This window comes from Saimiri boliviensis, chromosome 15 (genome assembly GCF_048565385.1).
Source record: "Saimiri boliviensis isolate mSaiBol1 chromosome 15, mSaiBol1.pri, whole genome shotgun sequence".
In the NCBI taxonomy this organism is placed as follows: domain Eukaryota; kingdom Metazoa; phylum Chordata; class Mammalia; order Primates; family Cebidae; genus Saimiri; species Saimiri boliviensis.
In genome coordinates, this window is record NC_133463.1 from 44,244,538 (window position 1) to 44,261,277 (window position 16,740).

General features: G+C 39.8%; 1 protein-coding gene and 1 long non-coding RNA gene across 2 annotated transcripts; one reads left to right on the plus strand and one right to left on the minus strand.

Moving 5' to 3' along the window:
* Window positions 1–1,852: 1,852 nt before the first annotated feature.
* FABP5 (fatty acid binding protein 5) lies at window positions 1,853–6,093 on the minus strand. Its single transcript, XM_003940180.4, has 4 exons — window positions 5,929–6,093; window positions 3,093–3,265; window positions 2,663–2,764; window positions 1,853–2,119 (listed from the first exon to the last, which is right to left on the minus strand). The coding sequence occupies exons 1-4, from the start codon at window positions 6,005–6,007 to the stop codon at window positions 2,066–2,068; spliced, it is 408 nt and encodes a 135-aa protein (XP_003940229.1). The 5' UTR covers window positions 6,008–6,093; the 3' UTR covers window positions 1,853–2,065.
* Window positions 5,180–15,208, plus strand: LOC141581459 (uncharacterized). The gene is made up of 3 exons (XR_012514102.1): window positions 5,180–5,271; window positions 10,593–10,676; window positions 13,852–15,208. It is a non-coding gene; the product is annotated as an uncharacterized LOC141581459 (long non-coding RNA).
* Window positions 15,209–16,740: the final 1,532 nt, after the last annotated feature.

Consider the following 16,740-nt stretch of genomic DNA (forward strand, 5'->3'; position numbering starts at 1 on the left):
CGGATCTGATAGATCTGTAATAAAAGTGAACCTCCCTGAGGTCCTGTGTGTTGTAGAACTAAAAATAATGCATTCCAGCATGCCATTAGTTAAGAGGCAATAGAAATTAATCTTCAATGGCACTGGTTTTAGGTCTTTTGATGATAGGTTAATCCCTAAAGAATTGCTTAGCAGAAGGAAGAGCTTTAATGACAATAGATACCATGAGGTTGAGATACACTTGTTCTACCCAGTGGTTCTTAACTAGGTATGGAGCCATGCCCTTAAATGACACCTGGAAATGGACTAAGTGTTTAGGGTAGACTGGTGGGTGCCATGGACATTTTATGGCCATGATCTTAGGATGGGATGCTAAAGGTCCTATGATGCTTGCCACAGCCCAATCCAAATGTCAATAGCTCCCCCATGTAAGGAACATGAGCTCAATGTCCCTCAGGTGATATTCCAGCCCATAATCTGAAACAGTATAGGTATGAGAACATGGCAGCTAACATGGCACAGATTGTAGAATCAGCTAAACTTGTGCTCCAATCTGCTCTCTGACTTGCAGTAGTTGCATGGCTTAGGACATTACCTAAACTCTGGGCCTTAGTTTCTTGATCTACACAACGTGGAAAAACCATAGTGAATGTACATCATCTAGGATGGCTCTGAGAATTAACAAAACACTTTAAAGTGTGTGGCCCAGTGTTTGGTTCCAGGAGAATGTCAATAAATGTACATGATTATGAGAAGCAGAAAATGTGGATGAAAGAAGAACCCTACATACTGAAATAAGCAAGATTGAAATTCACATAGAAAGGAAGTCCCAAACAACATTGTCCATTAAAAAATATCACACAAAAATGAAAATACATGCAATTTTTACATTTTCCCTAGCTGCATTAACAAAGTAAATGAGCAATATTAACTACTAATCTGTATTTATTTTAATATGCAATCAATACCAAAAAGTCATTAATAAGGCATTTTACTTTTTGTACCAAGCCTTTGAAATTCCATATAGACATATCAATTCAGACTAGCCACACTTCAAAGGTTCAACAGCCATATGTGACTCATGGCTACATATTGGACAGCACAGGACTAGAGTATCAGTGAGTTGAACACTTCCACTGACTGCTAGCTACAGGTAAGTCTTAAGAAAAAATGCTTACCAGTTAGCATTTCTGCACATAGAGCGTGGTTTCAGAAGTCTCAATAAGCTGCAAAGAGGCAGTGTTGTAGAATGACTGAACACATTGAGCAGACTTGATGAGATATAGGTCATCAATACAACTCTTAACTACCTCCTGTCCTTGAACTAGTTAGCTAATCAAAAACCTGTTTTCTTGTTTGCAGAATGGACATAATCATACCAGCTCTTTGACAGTTGCCCTAAAGATCATTTATGCAAAGCTTTAGCTCAGGGCCAACAGCCTCCTTCTTCAAATGTGAACTATGGATATTTGTGTTGAGGATAGAGAAATAGAACAGAGATTCACTAGAATCCTAGTTATTCCATACATAGCATATTATCTATATTTATATATAAAAACACAAAAAGTATTTTAATAAATGGTGGTTAATTAAACCTTTACTCTAATTTGAATCATAAAGATTATATAATAGCTACCTTTTAATGAGAATGGTCTCTGCCAGAAATTCAAGATTCTTGAGTTCGTACAAAGTTCAAACAGTATACAGCAAGCTTAAATGATTGATATAGTATTTCCTGTAAGAGTAGCTATCTATATAAATTGCTAGTGTCATCTCAATATAGCATCCTCAAGACTACCCCAGCATTTACTCAATAATTATTAAAACTCATCACTAATTTCCTGTAAGGTTTAAAGAATGCGTACAACATGTATTAGCATAAACACATTTATTTATTAACCAATGGGATGATCCTAATTAATCCAACACACTTTGAAGTAGCTCCATGGAAAATGTTTGTGATAAAGATAACTGAACACAGTAATGAGAAAAAAGAAAGAAAGAAAGAATAGTATGAAGATTTGCTCATTGAACTGAGCTTGTTCATTCTCATAGTCAATTCCTGTCCAAAGTGATGATAGAATTTTTATTCTACTTTTTCATAGATCCGAGTACAGGTGACATTGTTCATGATACAGTCCTAGGCGAAGGAAAGATATTAAAAAGTTAGGTTAGTCTTACATTCCAGAGCAGTGGTGGTATTAAAACATTAGAATCAGAGTCCTATGAAATCATGTAATCTACTTCATAGATGGAGATTCAGGATTGATGGGTTTGAGAGGTGTTAGAAGCTGTTGTTTTGCTAATAACATGCATGTTTTACTGAAAACTAACATATTGAATATATCTTTATTCTTTTGGTCATGGCAAATATTCCTTATTTTAAAGATATAGAAAAATGTGTGCCTAAGAGAGCAGTTTGGTGGCTTGCCAGGATTTCACTGTGGTGTGGCAGCAAAGCAAGAACTCCTCCCTCCCCCGCTCCAGCCAAATCCTCTATGTCATGTCACTTCTCTGTCCCCACTAGGGCTTTCTTAATAATCAGTGTTCTAGTATTTAACTTGTTATTTTGCCTTATTTTCTTCCCAAACTTAGTTCTGTTAATGATCAATGACATAAAACAGTTACATGAACTATGAATGCACACAAGAAGCCGACTAAGACACAACTGCGTAACACTTACCACCACTAATTTCCCATCTTTCAATTTTCTTGTGATTGTGCTTTCCTTCCCATCCCACTCCTGATGCTGAACCAAGGCACCATCTGTAAAGTTGCAGACAGTCTGCAAAAATGAAGTAAACTTTTTAATTTTCCAAGTACAAGAGTTTCTGTGACTCATAACCTCTTTAATCAACATTTTTTTTTTTCACCTTCTGCTTTCTGAGCCTACGTCATTAACCTGTATTGATTTTACTCACAACAGTTTGTGGTTTTCAATCTAGTAGCTAATAAAAGATGCTAATTCTATGAAGTTGATACTTTTACTAATTTGATAAAACTCAATTCATAAAATAACTTTTTCATTAAGTTCTTGCCTATAAACAGTAAAAATGTTAATATAGCCTATCATTCTAGAAGCTTCTGTGATTTTATAACATGTCACGACTGACCTGAGTTTTTCTGCCATCAGCTGTGGTTTCTTCAAATTTCTCTCCCAGGATACAAGAAAACTGTGTTGTTTTCAACGTGCTCTCAGTTTTTATGGTGAGGTTTTTGCCATCACAAGTGATGATACAGTCTGGCTTGGCCATTGCGCCCATTTTTCTCAAAGCTATTCCCACTCCTGTAGAATGTTAAGTCATGTTAAATAATGGGAAGACATCATTTACATGATAAAAGCAGTAATTCCATTGCAATCACTTTGTACAGCATATTTTCACTTATTTGCTTATTGATAACTATTGTAAACACATATCCCATGCTATGAGCCAGCACTTTACATAGATTAAATTCAGGTAAGCCTTATAACAGCCCTAAGAGGCAGATGTTATTGTCCCCATTTTATTGATAAGAAAGTGAGGCACTGAAGTAACTTAACCTGAGACTGCTCAACTAGGAAGTGACAGAGCTGGGAACCAAGAGCACTGACACCCTGGCTCCAAATCTGACCTCTTGGCCACCATGCTATGCCGGTTTTCAGAAAGTTAGCAAAGAAATGCAGACTTCCAAAATTTATTTACTCAAAGCAGTTGATAGAAGGTGGAGATAAAGCATTCAAAACTGCAAATTCAGGAGTTTGCTCAGTCTTTTTCTTTTTACTGGATTCTGCCAACCATTACATTCTATGACTCCAGCACATAGTCTGTCTGGCATATCAATGCTCTCAATAAATATTTGATTAATAGACTACACAAAATAGAAATTGATTCTGAGATATTCAATAGCACAATCTTTTAAAAGTCAGCAGCATAATCATGATGCTAACAAATGGAAAACAAAATCTTACCCTTGAATATAAAAAATATTTCATGGCTGTATAAGTCAATATAGTAATTGATTTATGCGTTTACAAAATATCATATTAAATTATATATTAATTTATGATCTATCTATTTCCCCTGAGAGTTAACATGTATAAGGAGACTTAGATCCAGGCCAAATCACTGTTTCATAAGTAAGGAGACTACAACCTATGCAGCATGATTGTCTTGATGAAGAACACTCAGCCAGGCTTTAAAATTCCCCTTGGAACCTTCTCTTTTGCCAGCTCAGGGCTGGTGCCTTATGCTGTTAATTGAGTCATTATATACTTTCACTTTGGACAAATAAATGGCTCTGCTCTTTTTACATGGTGACTGCTCCCTAATGAACTGAGTCTTGACAACCTTCAAGACTCCAGAATCCTAGAAACAAGCCCTTCAAACCTAAACATAACTTGCTTTCTACTGGCAGAGAAAAGTGTTCTCTGGCCTTAAACTTGTGCACATACCCATACACTGTATTTATTGGACAGGTGCAGTAAATCACTTTTTCCAGAGTCATCTTGATGTAGGTTTACAAGGAAAAAGAAAAATACTGCCTTCTTACTTTGCTGATAGTATCGTAAATACACTCATATTCATCATAAACCAGCCTTAACACCACATTGTCTTGGATGAAGGGTACTGAAGGAGTGATTCTGAAGTGCCACAGCGACTGGTTATCAATAGAAGGTCACAGTAGTTATTTCACCAGCGAGCAACCAGGTTCACATTTGTCGATACCGGCTTCTGAAGCACCGTCCTAAGTCCCAGCCGTCCCTTAGCGCTGGCAGCTCCCTTCCACAGAGGATCCAGGCTATGCTAACTCCATCTCACTTCCTAGAGGCCTGTGACAAAGGTCCATTTTTGTTTGCAATCTATCCAATGTCTCAACCAGCACGCAATCTCTGTCAGTGGCATAGAAAAGTGCAGTAATTTATAATGAAGCACTGTTTTGAGTGAGAGAAATGAATCTCCCTACTGAGATTCCTTCTCCCAGGGAACGCTTCAAGAAGTCATCTGCCTTCTGCAGGGCCACACCCATCTTGCAGGCAGTTAGCTCCAGGAAGGCTAGGTAGTTACTGTTACAGTTTTCCAGCAAAGCCCCACTGCCTCCTTGTCCCTCACCCTCAAGAGGCAGAGGTCAGGCTGGCAACACAAGGCCACCCCCAGGCACAGTCGGCCTCATTCCGCTCCTCCCACAGGCCACCCGCCCACTGCGACGCCCCGGCCCGGCAGTGCCAGCAGCAGGTCGGCACCGCCAGCGCCACGCCTCTCGGGGGGCCCCGGTGTTCCACGGGGTGTCAACCCAAAGGGTTCGGTTCAACTGGTGAGAGCGAGCAGAGGAGTTGGGGGAGATGGGGCGGACAGAGCTGAAGCTGTAGAGCCGCTCAGAGGCACTAAGGGATTTCTGTGGGAAACCGCGCGCTAGCATCCATGCAGCACCCATGAAGAAAAGGGAGGGGGACCTGCACGCCCTAGAGAAACAAAAGATACGACAGGGTGGGAGAGGGGAGTGGGTGCTGCCAAGATGGAGTAAACGGGAGAGACAGGATGGTGGCAGGAAGGGGAAGGATGCGTGAAGGGGGGGAAGGGGAAACAGAAGGTCGCCTGGAGGGGGTTGAAAAAAGTGCAGCGTGGGGTGACAGGGGCGCGCGCTAAAGGACAGGAGGCAATGCGGAGTGGTTGCCGTCTGGGCGAGGGGAAAGCAGCAGAAGAGAGGTGGGTGGAGCACGAGGTGGACCGTCTCCGGAATCTCGCGGCCCGCGGGCGGGCGGGAGGCGCGCACGCTCCCGGCTCCTCGCCGCCTGCCCGCGTGGTGCTGCGCGCGCTGCACCCAAGGGCGGCGTGGTGGGGAAGATAGGAGGGGTTGGGGGTAGGTCGCCGAGCATCTCCTGCCCCGGAATCCTGACATGCTGACGGGGACCTAGGGACAGACGGCCACACACACGCCACGTTGCAGGCGCTGCCGGGCCAGGCGCCTCACCTAGTTCCTTCATGTATTCATCAAAGCCTTTGCTGTCCACCAGGCGCCATCTTCCTTCCAGCTGCTGAACTGTGGCCATGGTGGGCGCGGGCTGGCGGGCGAAGCTAGCAGAGCGGGGTCGGCGCGGGTAGCGTGCAGTGCGGCTCCCGGCGCCGGCAGCTGCTTTATCAGGGCTGCCGGCGCAGGCGGCGCCACGCGGCCAGTGGGAGGCGGGCCTCGCCCGGCCCCCGCCCCGCCCCCCGCGGGCCCCCCGGGCCTCCCCCGGGTCTGGAGGTGCGAACCTGCTGCTCTCGCCAGGGGACGTCAAGGCCTCGCTGGCGCCTCCTGCAAGCAGGGGCTCGCCCGGCGCGCCCCACGACTCTTGGACGCCGGCGCCTGCAGGTTTCGGCGCCTCGGCAGGCCCAGGAAGCCAGAGGGGGCACCTGGAGGCCCGGCTCCGCCTCTCCTGCGCCCCTCGGTTTGACAGCCTATCCACCGCCGTTTTTCCTTTCAGAATACCCAGACCAATCGATTAGCCCTCGCCGGGCTGGGACTACAGGAAGTGATTGATGGCTGTTGGGTTTATTGATTGATTAACTACGGTGCCTCCCTGACCTACTCCTTGTCAGCGGGCAAACCCACATTCCCCACCCTCCCGAGAGAACCCGCTCTCCCCATCCGCTGATCTCCCTGGCCTAATAGTGGGCATATCCCTGAGTTGAGCTAGAGGATTTTATGAGAAGGTGCCTGCTGGGATGGGGGATGTCTCGGGAAGTGCGGTTTCTAAACTAAAAGTCTGTAGGAAGTGTCAACTTCAGTGATTGTCATTGCCATTCAATAATGTTTTATTAGTTTATATTCCCTTCGTAATGCACCCTTATCGGTTTCTTCTCAGACGCCAGTGGATTTTCTCTTTCTCTTGAACTATAGTAATACCCTACACATGTGCGTAGAACATAATACGTTTCAAAGTGTACTTTTGACAATTTATTACTTGGTGCTTCCAAATAAATTGGTCCCAGTTGGAGGTGAGCTGGACTGTGATGAGGAAGTTGCTACACAGGCTGGCCGTTTTGATTGAGATAATGTGCATTTACTGAGTAGCTACTAAGTGCTAGTTGTGGTTCCTGGGCACTTTATAGATATTGACCTCCACTAAATTTTTGCTACGGGTGTTACCCCAATTTCTCAAAAGATAAAATAGGGCAAAGAAAGTTCTCACAGTGGTAGAACCAGAATCCCCATTCAGGTCCGACTCACTGAAGACCTTATGAAATCGGACCACACCTGACTGCCTCGGGCTCAGGGTAGCTGTGATGGAGCTCTGACTAGAAACCACAGTTACCTGTCCCTGCCCTAAGTTTAGGATCACCCCAGTCTTCCTTGTGGTACCATTTTAACAATCAGTTGTTTTCCCAGTAAGGGTCTGCATGTTCCGCTCAAAGTAATCCATTTTCAGAGAACTGAATCTTCTCTAAGTACACAGCCAGATGATCAAAAAAGGAAAAAATTAATCACTGAGGTTGGAGAATATGTTTATTTAAATCTAGTGTCTCCCTTAAATTGTATAACTAGTTTTTTGACCCTCACTCCTTCTGGCTTGCCTTGCTACAGACATGCTTTGCATATCCAGCTTCTAGCCACATCTTCCCTAAGAAAATTTCATTTGGAATCAGTTCCAAAGGAAAATCTTAAGAGATAGAGTATGGATCTGCATGTTGTCAGTTGTCTGCAGCAGCAAAAATTCCCAGATGAGAATAAAGTCAGGGAGTCTTGCAGCTTAAGGCACACCCTAAATATTAAATTCTACTGCTCAGAAAACGTTCGTGTTCAGAGGGAAGTTGAGTGCATCATTTGCTCAGTGATGGAAAACCCTGGCTCCCAAGCACTTAAGGCAGCTCCTAGGGAGGGAGCTCTTGTGTGTTTGAACTTGAGCTCATGTGTCATTTCAACATGTTTTATCCATTTCTGTATAGAATATAGTAATAATAGTCAGGATGTAGCACTCTGATACTAATTTTTAAATTATCATAATCAAACATGTTACAGAAATATTAAAAAGAGAATGGCACTGGAGTACTCAATACTTAGGTACTTAAGAAACAGCCTTTAACCTCAGAGCCTTACCTAAAACTTAGATTGTTTTTTTTTTTTTTAACACAGTCTTCCAGGTGGTGAGTGGAAATAATCCTTTTGTGTTAAAAGGCACGGACAAAACAAAGATAATATGGCCAAAATAATAACTGTTACTGTGACTTGCGGAACAAAGAAGGGCATGGGGATTGCTGTGCTCTTCAGAGAAACACATTTAATGTTTTGTTTTCAGATGCCTCATCTGATGAGTATACAGATGTATGATTGGAGGAGATTATTCCTAATGCCCCTTAAGCTCTACTACTCAGATTCTCTTTCCTTCTCAAGAATAATGGTAATAGATTTTAGGCTCTGAAAAAGCAGTAAGTACTCCCTTCACCTGCAAAGTAAAAGCCTACTTACCTTGCACCCATTATGAGGCATAAAACCAAAAATGTTGTGAAAACAAATTTCATTGAAGTCTCATGTAACTTTAAGGGGATGGTTGAGTATTTTCTTGTTGGAAAGAAGGAGGAGAATGATCACTTGATCGTGATTAATTGCGATATAGGAAACAAGAAACAACAGTTTTATCCTAACCTGTCCTTACAAACATTAGTAACTGTGCTGGTCATTATTTTTAGTAACACATAGGTAATACAGGTGTTATATCATGTCTTCCCTCATATTGGAAGATAATAACACATTCTTCATGACTGAAGAATCAAGAATTACTAGCAACTCATCCAGTGGCTTAGAAAACTACCTTTTTAAAGACAGATGCAATTTTACTTAATATCTCTGAATCTTAGTTTTATCATCTATGAAGTTAAGGAGATGAGCATTAAAACTAAATGACTTTTTGGGGTCCCTTTCAGTTTATGAAGTACTCCTGCAGTAGTAGTTGATGGCCTTGAAAAGATATACTCAAAATTACTCTATTTCCACCTAGTGGTGAAAACGTAGTATTTCTCTGAGGCGTTACTTGATAAATGTGAGTAGTTTGTCAGCTTCTCATTCTGTAATCACACACAGCTTTGGAGTGTATTGTGTCATTTTTATGTAAAGACAACTTCCCCGTTAAAGTTTATGTACATACCTGCGCCTTCCACAAAGTTGATTATTGTATATTAAGCCTTCCTAAGGGCAGTAAGTGTTGGTGGCTTAGCAACAGGCAGTTGGCAAAGAAAGAAGCACACCATTAAATTACTACAGAGAATACTCAAAGTAATCCATTTTCAGAGAACTGAGTCTTCTCTAAGTACACAGCCAGATGATCAAAAAAGGAAAAAATTAATCACTGAGGTTGGAGAATATGTTTATTTAAACCTAGTATCTCCCTTAAATTTTATAACTAGTTTTTTGACCCTCACTCCTTCTGGCTTGCCTTGCTATAGACATGCTTTGCATATCCAGCTTCTAGCCACATCTTCCCTAAGAAAGTTTCATTTGGAATCAGTTCCAAAGGAAAATCTTAAGGGATAGAGTATGGATCTGCATGTTGTCAGTTGTCTGTAGCAGCAAAAATTCCTAGATGAGAATAAAGTCAGGGAGTCTTGCAGCTTAAGGCACACCCTAAATATTAAATTCTAAATCCTTCAATACATCCAGCCAAAACAAGAAATTGAAAATAGCTGCTGTCCATCAATGGGAGTTTTCTTTTTCTTTTCTTTTCTTTTCTTTTTTTTTCTTTTTGATTTGGTTTTCATAATAAGATAGTTTTTAATTAAAGCACTTGTAAAGATGGAGTTATATTTTGAACTTTCTCCTTTTACTTAAAGTAGTTAGATTCTTACACAACATGACTGCCATGGCTAACCATTAAAAATTTTCAGTTGCTTAAATGATTCATCATAAACTTGTGCTTGCTGAGTTAACTGGACTAGAGGATAGCTGGAGAGAAAATGAGGCATTGCAAAATTTACAGTAATAAAAGGTGAATGGTTTCAAAATAAGGCAGAGGACATAATGGCTCTCTTTATAATAGAAGCTTTTTTATAATAATAAAAGCAATCCATTTCCCTTGCTTATATAGAACTTCCTACTTTCCAGACGTGTATTTTTGTATATTACATTTGTCATTAGCTCATGGCAACAGATATACATAGTTTGGGCTAACACTTTTATACCTCATATGGGCAGTATTCAAAGGTTTAAAAGCACAACTCTAAAGGGCACAGCTTGAAATGGAGCAGCCATTTCAATAGCTAGCCACCCCAATAAACACAAAATCTTAGTAAAAACACTATGTTTACCAGGCAATACAACTTCAAAATAAATTCCTTAGCAATCCCAACCTCTTCAAGCCCACTTCTAATCACATTACTACTCCTAAGCCTCCTTATTTACAAAGTCTTAGGCTGTCCAAGCCCAAACACACAGACACATTCATAATGAGCATCTCTAAAAACCTCCAAATGATATGTTCCCACTGAAAGAGATCAAATTCTTTTCTTGTAGATTACCTTTTCTATTTTTCATTCCTACCTCCATGAAATATTCCATAATTTACTGTTTTTTTCCCTAGATTCTCACATCATTTGATCCTTTTCTTTTTTGATATTCATCTGTAAGAATGAATGGTTTTTCCGATAAGTTCGTGTCCTTTATAGGGAGATGGATGAACCTGGAAACCATCATACTCAGCAAACTGACACAAGAACAGAAAATCAAACACCGCATGTTCTCACTCATAGGTGAGTATTGAACAATGAAAACACATGGACACAGGGAAGGGAGCATCACATACTGAGGTCTGTTGGGGGGAAATAAGGGAGGGACAGTGGGGGGTGGGGAGTTGGGGAGAGATAGCATGGGGAGAAATGCCAGATATAGGTGATGGGGAGGAAGGCAGCAAATCACAATGCCATGTGTGTACCTATGCAACAATCTTGCATTTTCTTCACATGTACCCCAAAAGCTAAAATGTAATTTTAAAAAAAGAATGGTTTTTCAAGTCAAATCTAAAAAACCATGGATTTGCTTGCTTCTCAGTGAGTCAGGCCCATTGCTTCCATTTTTCTGGATTAGCTTTGAGGAAAATCATCAGCATTTAATAAGCTGCCTAAATCCAACTGAAGGTGCTTTCTTGATCCTGTCTCTGGTCCTCCTACTTTGGTGGTGGGAAGAGCTACCCTGTAACCCCCCAGGGTCATACACAGAGCTATAACACTAGCATAGGGCTGATTCCATGCACTTCTCTGAAGGACCCAGGCAGCAGGATGGGTACATTTTGTTCACCCACCCATAGACACCATAGGACACTTTTTGTTCACCTGTTCACTTCTGCATTGACCAAACTTAAAGATATAAATTCAACAGTATGTAGGGGAAGATATATTTAATTCTCCCATGCATTACCTCTGCCATCTTGCCCACCATATGCCTGAATTCCTTCTTTCTACTGCAATGGTTTCTCCTCTAAGTAATCCACTATTAATTACAAGAAACCAATTTAAATTTCCAGTAAACCATATTCTGTTTTCTACATTGGCTAAATATTGTAATTTTTTTTTAGAGAGAAAGAAAAAAAGAATAATAATAAAAAAAAGAAAAAAGAAGAGGGAGAAAGAGGAAGAGGAAGAGGGAGAGAGAATGGGGGTATTGCTTTATTGCCCAGGCTAGAATGCAGTCTAAATATGGGTATTCCTATAATTGTGCTTAATAATGGAGACATGAAAAAAATGAGGGAAGAAAATAACAAACAAGGAGCCAACCAATATTTCATTTAAACTTGTAAGTTGATATGATGTGGTACTGATAAGAGTGTATATTTTGTGTATTTAAAGTGGAGAGTTCTATAAATGTTAATTAAGTTTGCTTGTTCCAGATCTGAATTCAAGTCCTGGATAATGTTGTTAATTTTCTATCTCATTGATCTGTCTAATATTAATGTTGAAGTCTCCCGCTATTATTGTGTGGGAGTCTAAGTCTCTTTATAAGTCTTGTATATCTGGGTATTCCTGTATTGGGTGCATATATATTTAGGATCTTTAGCTCTTCTTGTTGTTGCATTGATCCTTTTATTATTATATAATGTCTTTCTTTGTTTCCTTTGATCTTTGTTGCTTTAAAGACTGTTTTATCAGAGGAAAAATTTGTAACTTCTGCTTTTGGTTTATTTATTTATTTTTGCTCTCCGTTTGGTTGGTAAATCTTTCTCCATCCCTTTGTTTTGAGTCTTTGCGTATCCTTGCATGTGAGATGGGTCTGGATGCAGCATACCGATGGATTTTAGGCCCAATAGTTGATGTAAATTCTTCATTATATTGATGCTCTTTACTTTTTGGTATTTTTTTTTTTAGAAAGGCTGATACTGTTTGTTCCTTTCTATGTGTAGTGGTTCTTTCAGAAGCTCTTGTAAAGCCGGCCTGGTGGTGATGAAATCTCTGAGTACTTGCTTGTTCACAAAAAAAATTTATTTTTTTCTTCACTTATGAAGCTTAGTTTGGCTGGATGTGAAATTCTTGGTTGAAAGTTCTTTTCTTTAAAGATGTTGAATATTGGCCCCCACTCTCTTCTGGCTTGTAGGGTTTCTGCTGAGAGATCTGCTGTAAGTCTGATAGGCTTCCCTTTGTGGGTAACCTGACCTTTCTCACTGGCTGCCCTTAGTATTTTTTCCTTCATTTCAACCCTGGTGAATCTGATGGTTATGTGCCTTGGGGTTGCTCTTCTTGAGGAATATCTTTGTGGTGTTTTCTGTATTACCTGGAGTTGAATATTGTCCTGCCTTACTAGGTTGGGAAAATTTTCCTGAATAATATCCTGAAGCGTATTTTCCAGCTTGGATTCATTCTCTTCGTCACGTTCAGGTACACCTATCAAGCGTAGATTAGGTCTTTTCACATAGTCCCATATGTCTTGTAGACTTTGCTCGTTCCTTTTTATCCTTTTTTCTCTAATCTTGTCTTCTCATTTTATTTCATTAAGTTTGTCTTCGACCTCTGATATCCTTTCTTCTGCTTGATCAATTCGGCTGTTAAAACTTGGGCATACTTCACGAAGTTCTCGTATTGTGTTTTTCAGCTCCATCAGTTCACTTATATTCCTCTCTAAATTGTGTATTCTTGTTAACATTTCATCAAACCTTTTTTTCAAAATTCTTAGTTTCTTTGGATTGGGTTAGAACAAGTTTTTTAATTCACAGAAGTTTCTTATTATCCACCTTTTGAAGCCTGCTTCTGTAATTGGGACACACTCGTTCTCCATCAAGCCTTGTTCTCTTGCTGATGAGGAACTGCAATCCCCTGCTGAGGGAGAGGCGTTCTGATCTTGTGTATTCTCAGCCTTTTTTGGCTGTTTTCTTCCCTTCATTGTAGATTTATCTATCTGTGGTCTTTATAATTACCGTCCTTGTAATTGGGTTTCTGAGTGAACGTCCAACTTATTGATTCTCAGCGCCAAAATCTGAGCAACCCACTGCGCCAACTAAATCAGCAGTGTTAAGATTGATGGTGCTTTTCTGACTCTGCACCAAGAACCGAAGCTCCGAGGCGCCGGCAAAACCACCTCGCAGGTCACAAGAGTCACGCTGGTGACCTGTGGGGCTCCTCCGCTGGGAGTCTCCTGGTGCGTAAGCAACAAGAATTCATCTGAAAGTGTGGCGTCCTCTCGTTCTCTGCGCTTTCACTGGGAGCTACAATCTCGAGCTGCTAGTGATCAGCCATCTTGGATCTCTCTCCCCTACATTGGCTAAATATTGTAATTTTATGCAGGAACTGGGAGGCTAAGGAGTTGTTATCATTGAGAAAGGCAACTGTGATCTTACTTCCGGTCTATTTTGAAAGGTGGGATAAAAACTCTTTGTGCCACAAATGTCAAATCTTGTCTCCTATCTTACGATCTTGAAATAAACAGTTAATTTTTACTCAGACATCCTACTGAACTGCCAAATACTGAGCACCAAGCTGGATTTCCCTGTCAACACTCAAGACTAGAAAGAGGAGATCCCAAAACTACCATGGCCTCAGGATTCTAAATGTGGGTCTGAAATCCCTATTTCTTACTTTGAATTAAAAGCTTGCCTAAGATACAAACATCTATTATCCTAGATTGGATATTTTTCTTTATATATCAACCAATTCAATTTCACACTTTTATTGACTTAGTCAATAAATCAGTAAAATTGACTTCAAAAATTGAAATGACTTTTTAATTCTCCTGTTCTCTTCCCACCCTGCCCTTTCTTCTTCACACTCTATATCAGGTTTACCCTGCTGAAAGAGGAATAAGCCTGACTCATCTTTGAAACACTTGCTTTATCTCATAATTTCCAAACACTGGGCCTAATGTATATGTGCCTGGATCTGAAGACAACAAAATGCCTAGAGGATCTGCTCTGTGGGTGGGACATGGCAGCTAGAGCTGTGGAGATCAGGCTTGAATTCCAGGGGATGGTACTATCATGATTCTGATGAGTTCTTCTGATCTGGATTTGGATCCTGGCAAGAGAAAGTGGACAGAATTCAGCCATCAAGAAGAGGGAACAAGATCTAGGCTGATGGCCAAATCCTAAAATAACACAAAAATAATCATGTGCCCTGTAGCCTTACCTACTGCTCTCTGTCCAACACATCAGATAGCATTAATTCTAGCTTCACCATCAGAGCAGAAATGGAGCTGCTAATAATCTTTTTGCCCTGGTAGGTTATCAGAACTAAACACACTATTTTTTGCAAAGTGCAAGATAGGATGATCATATACTGGTTTGATTGTGGAAAGTCAGGGCAATGCTTGTTGTCCTAGTATGATTCTGAACAATGCCCTCCTTCCTTCCAACCATTTCAAATAGGATAAAGAGTCGTGATATTTAATTCTCACGTATCAGGCAGCTCCAAAGTCTAAATTTCAACATGGTACTGCAGTATCATCTATTGTAGGACCTGAAGGTGGCTTACAGGAGAAAAAAAATGTGGTAGGGCCACGTTCAGCCTTTCCCTACTCAGGTATCATACAAATATGTCATGCAGGGACAGCTTCACTTGCTCACAGAAGAATGGCCAGCAGAGCTGTTCACACCAGACAGATTCCTTTGTCTCAAATCAGCCCATATTTTTAGAACTCCTAATAATTATGTGGATAGAATCTAGTTCTTACCTTCAAGAAGTTTGCTATCTATGTCTCTACAAGCTAAAGAACTACATCTGTTGTGGGTTTTTTTTTTTAATTTAACAAACACTTATCAAAAATTGATTCTGTTTTAGTTCATCACATATTGAAAATTTTTGAAAATTAAAGGTCTTTGAAATATCAGAAAAACAGAAGCCCTCATGTTCCCCATATTTCATTCATTTTTTTCTTAAATAAAAAATTATTTTACTTAATAAACAAATAAAAAGTTTTCAGGTCACCACTGGTTAATTTAAAGTCTACATTTGTTGTTTTCCATTTATACAATAAAGTTTTTATTTTGTTCTTTTTAATTTTCATTTTATTGACAAATAATAATTGTACATATTTATGGGGTATAATGTGATGTCATGATATAGGTATAAAAATAAAATACTTAGAAGTACATTTAACCAAAGATATAAAAAAAAATCTGTATACTGAAAATAATAAAACATTGATAAAAGAAATTTAAAATAGCTAATAAATGGAAAGATATCAAAACAGCAAGCAAATAAATGGAAAGATATCCTGTATTCTTGCATTGGAAGAACTAATATTGTTAAAATGTCCATATCACCCAAAGTGATCTACAGATTCAATGCAATTCCTATCAAAATTCCAATGTTGTTCTTCACAGAAATGGAAAAAACAATTCTAAAATTCATATAGAACCACAAAGGACCCCAATTGGCCAAGAATAACAAATAGCAAAAGGAACAAAGCTGGAGGCATCACATTACCTGATTTCAAAATGTACTACAAAGCTATAGTAATTAAAAGAGCATGGTACTGGCATAAAAAGAGACACATCAACCAATGGGATAGAATAGAGAACCCAGGGAAAAATCCAAACATTTACAGACAATTTAATTTTTTACAAAGTTTCCAGGAACACACAATGAGGAAAGAACAGTCTCTTTAATAAATGGTATTGAGGAAACTGGATATGAACATGCATAAGAATGAAATTAGGCCCTTAACTGTTACCATCTAAAAAAAATCACCTCAAAATGGATTAAATACTTAAATGTAAAACATGAAACTACTAGGATAAAACATAGAGGGAAAGCTCCATGACATTGGTCAAGGCGATTGTTTTATCATATAATATTCAGTGAGTTTGAAAAAAAAAAAAAAAAAAAGCCAATCTTTAAAAAACAAAACAAAACAGGTCACCTCTTTGCAGAAACCAGGTGACTGTATCAAATAGACATATCTTGTTTAAAATTAATGTGCCAAATGCCAAAAAGTTAACTGAGGTAAACTTTACTCAAATAAAAAGATCTTGTCTGAAAAATACTGGGTTAGAGATCATGAAGCAACTCATGTCACTATTTAGCGCTGTATTGGCTTTAGAGTTGGTTTATTGCTATGAACCTGGGAGTAAATGGACACCATGCTGTGCCTGAGGTTGTGATACATACTGAGATATACACTTGCATAATAAAATTTGCCAGCGTACAAGTCAAAACTGGAATTATCTACCACCCAGCTAGTTCAGTAAGGACCAGAAAATCCTGCTGTGTTCCCTTTCTTAGAATTTCTGAGAATTGAGAGAAGAGTCTCAGAAGCAAAGCTGAATGATTTCTGCTACACATCCTCTGATGCCATTGTCTTTCAATAGAAACTGTATGTGGTTCCTGGGGAGAA

Excerpts from the sequence above, each read along its gene's own strand:
- FABP5 (XM_003940180.4), bottom strand. The coding sequence starts at position 6,007 with ATGGCCACAGTTCAGCAGCTGGAAGGAAGATGGCGCCTGGTGGACAGC. Across the intron at positions 3,266-5,928 it reads TGAATACATGAAGGAACTAG|GAGTGGGAATAGCTTTGAGA; the intron begins GTGAGGCGCCTG and ends AACATTCTACAG. Across the intron at positions 2,765-3,092 it reads CTGATGGCAGAAAAACTCAG|ACTGTCTGCAACTTTACAGA; the intron begins GTCAGTCGTGAC and ends TCATTTTTGCAG.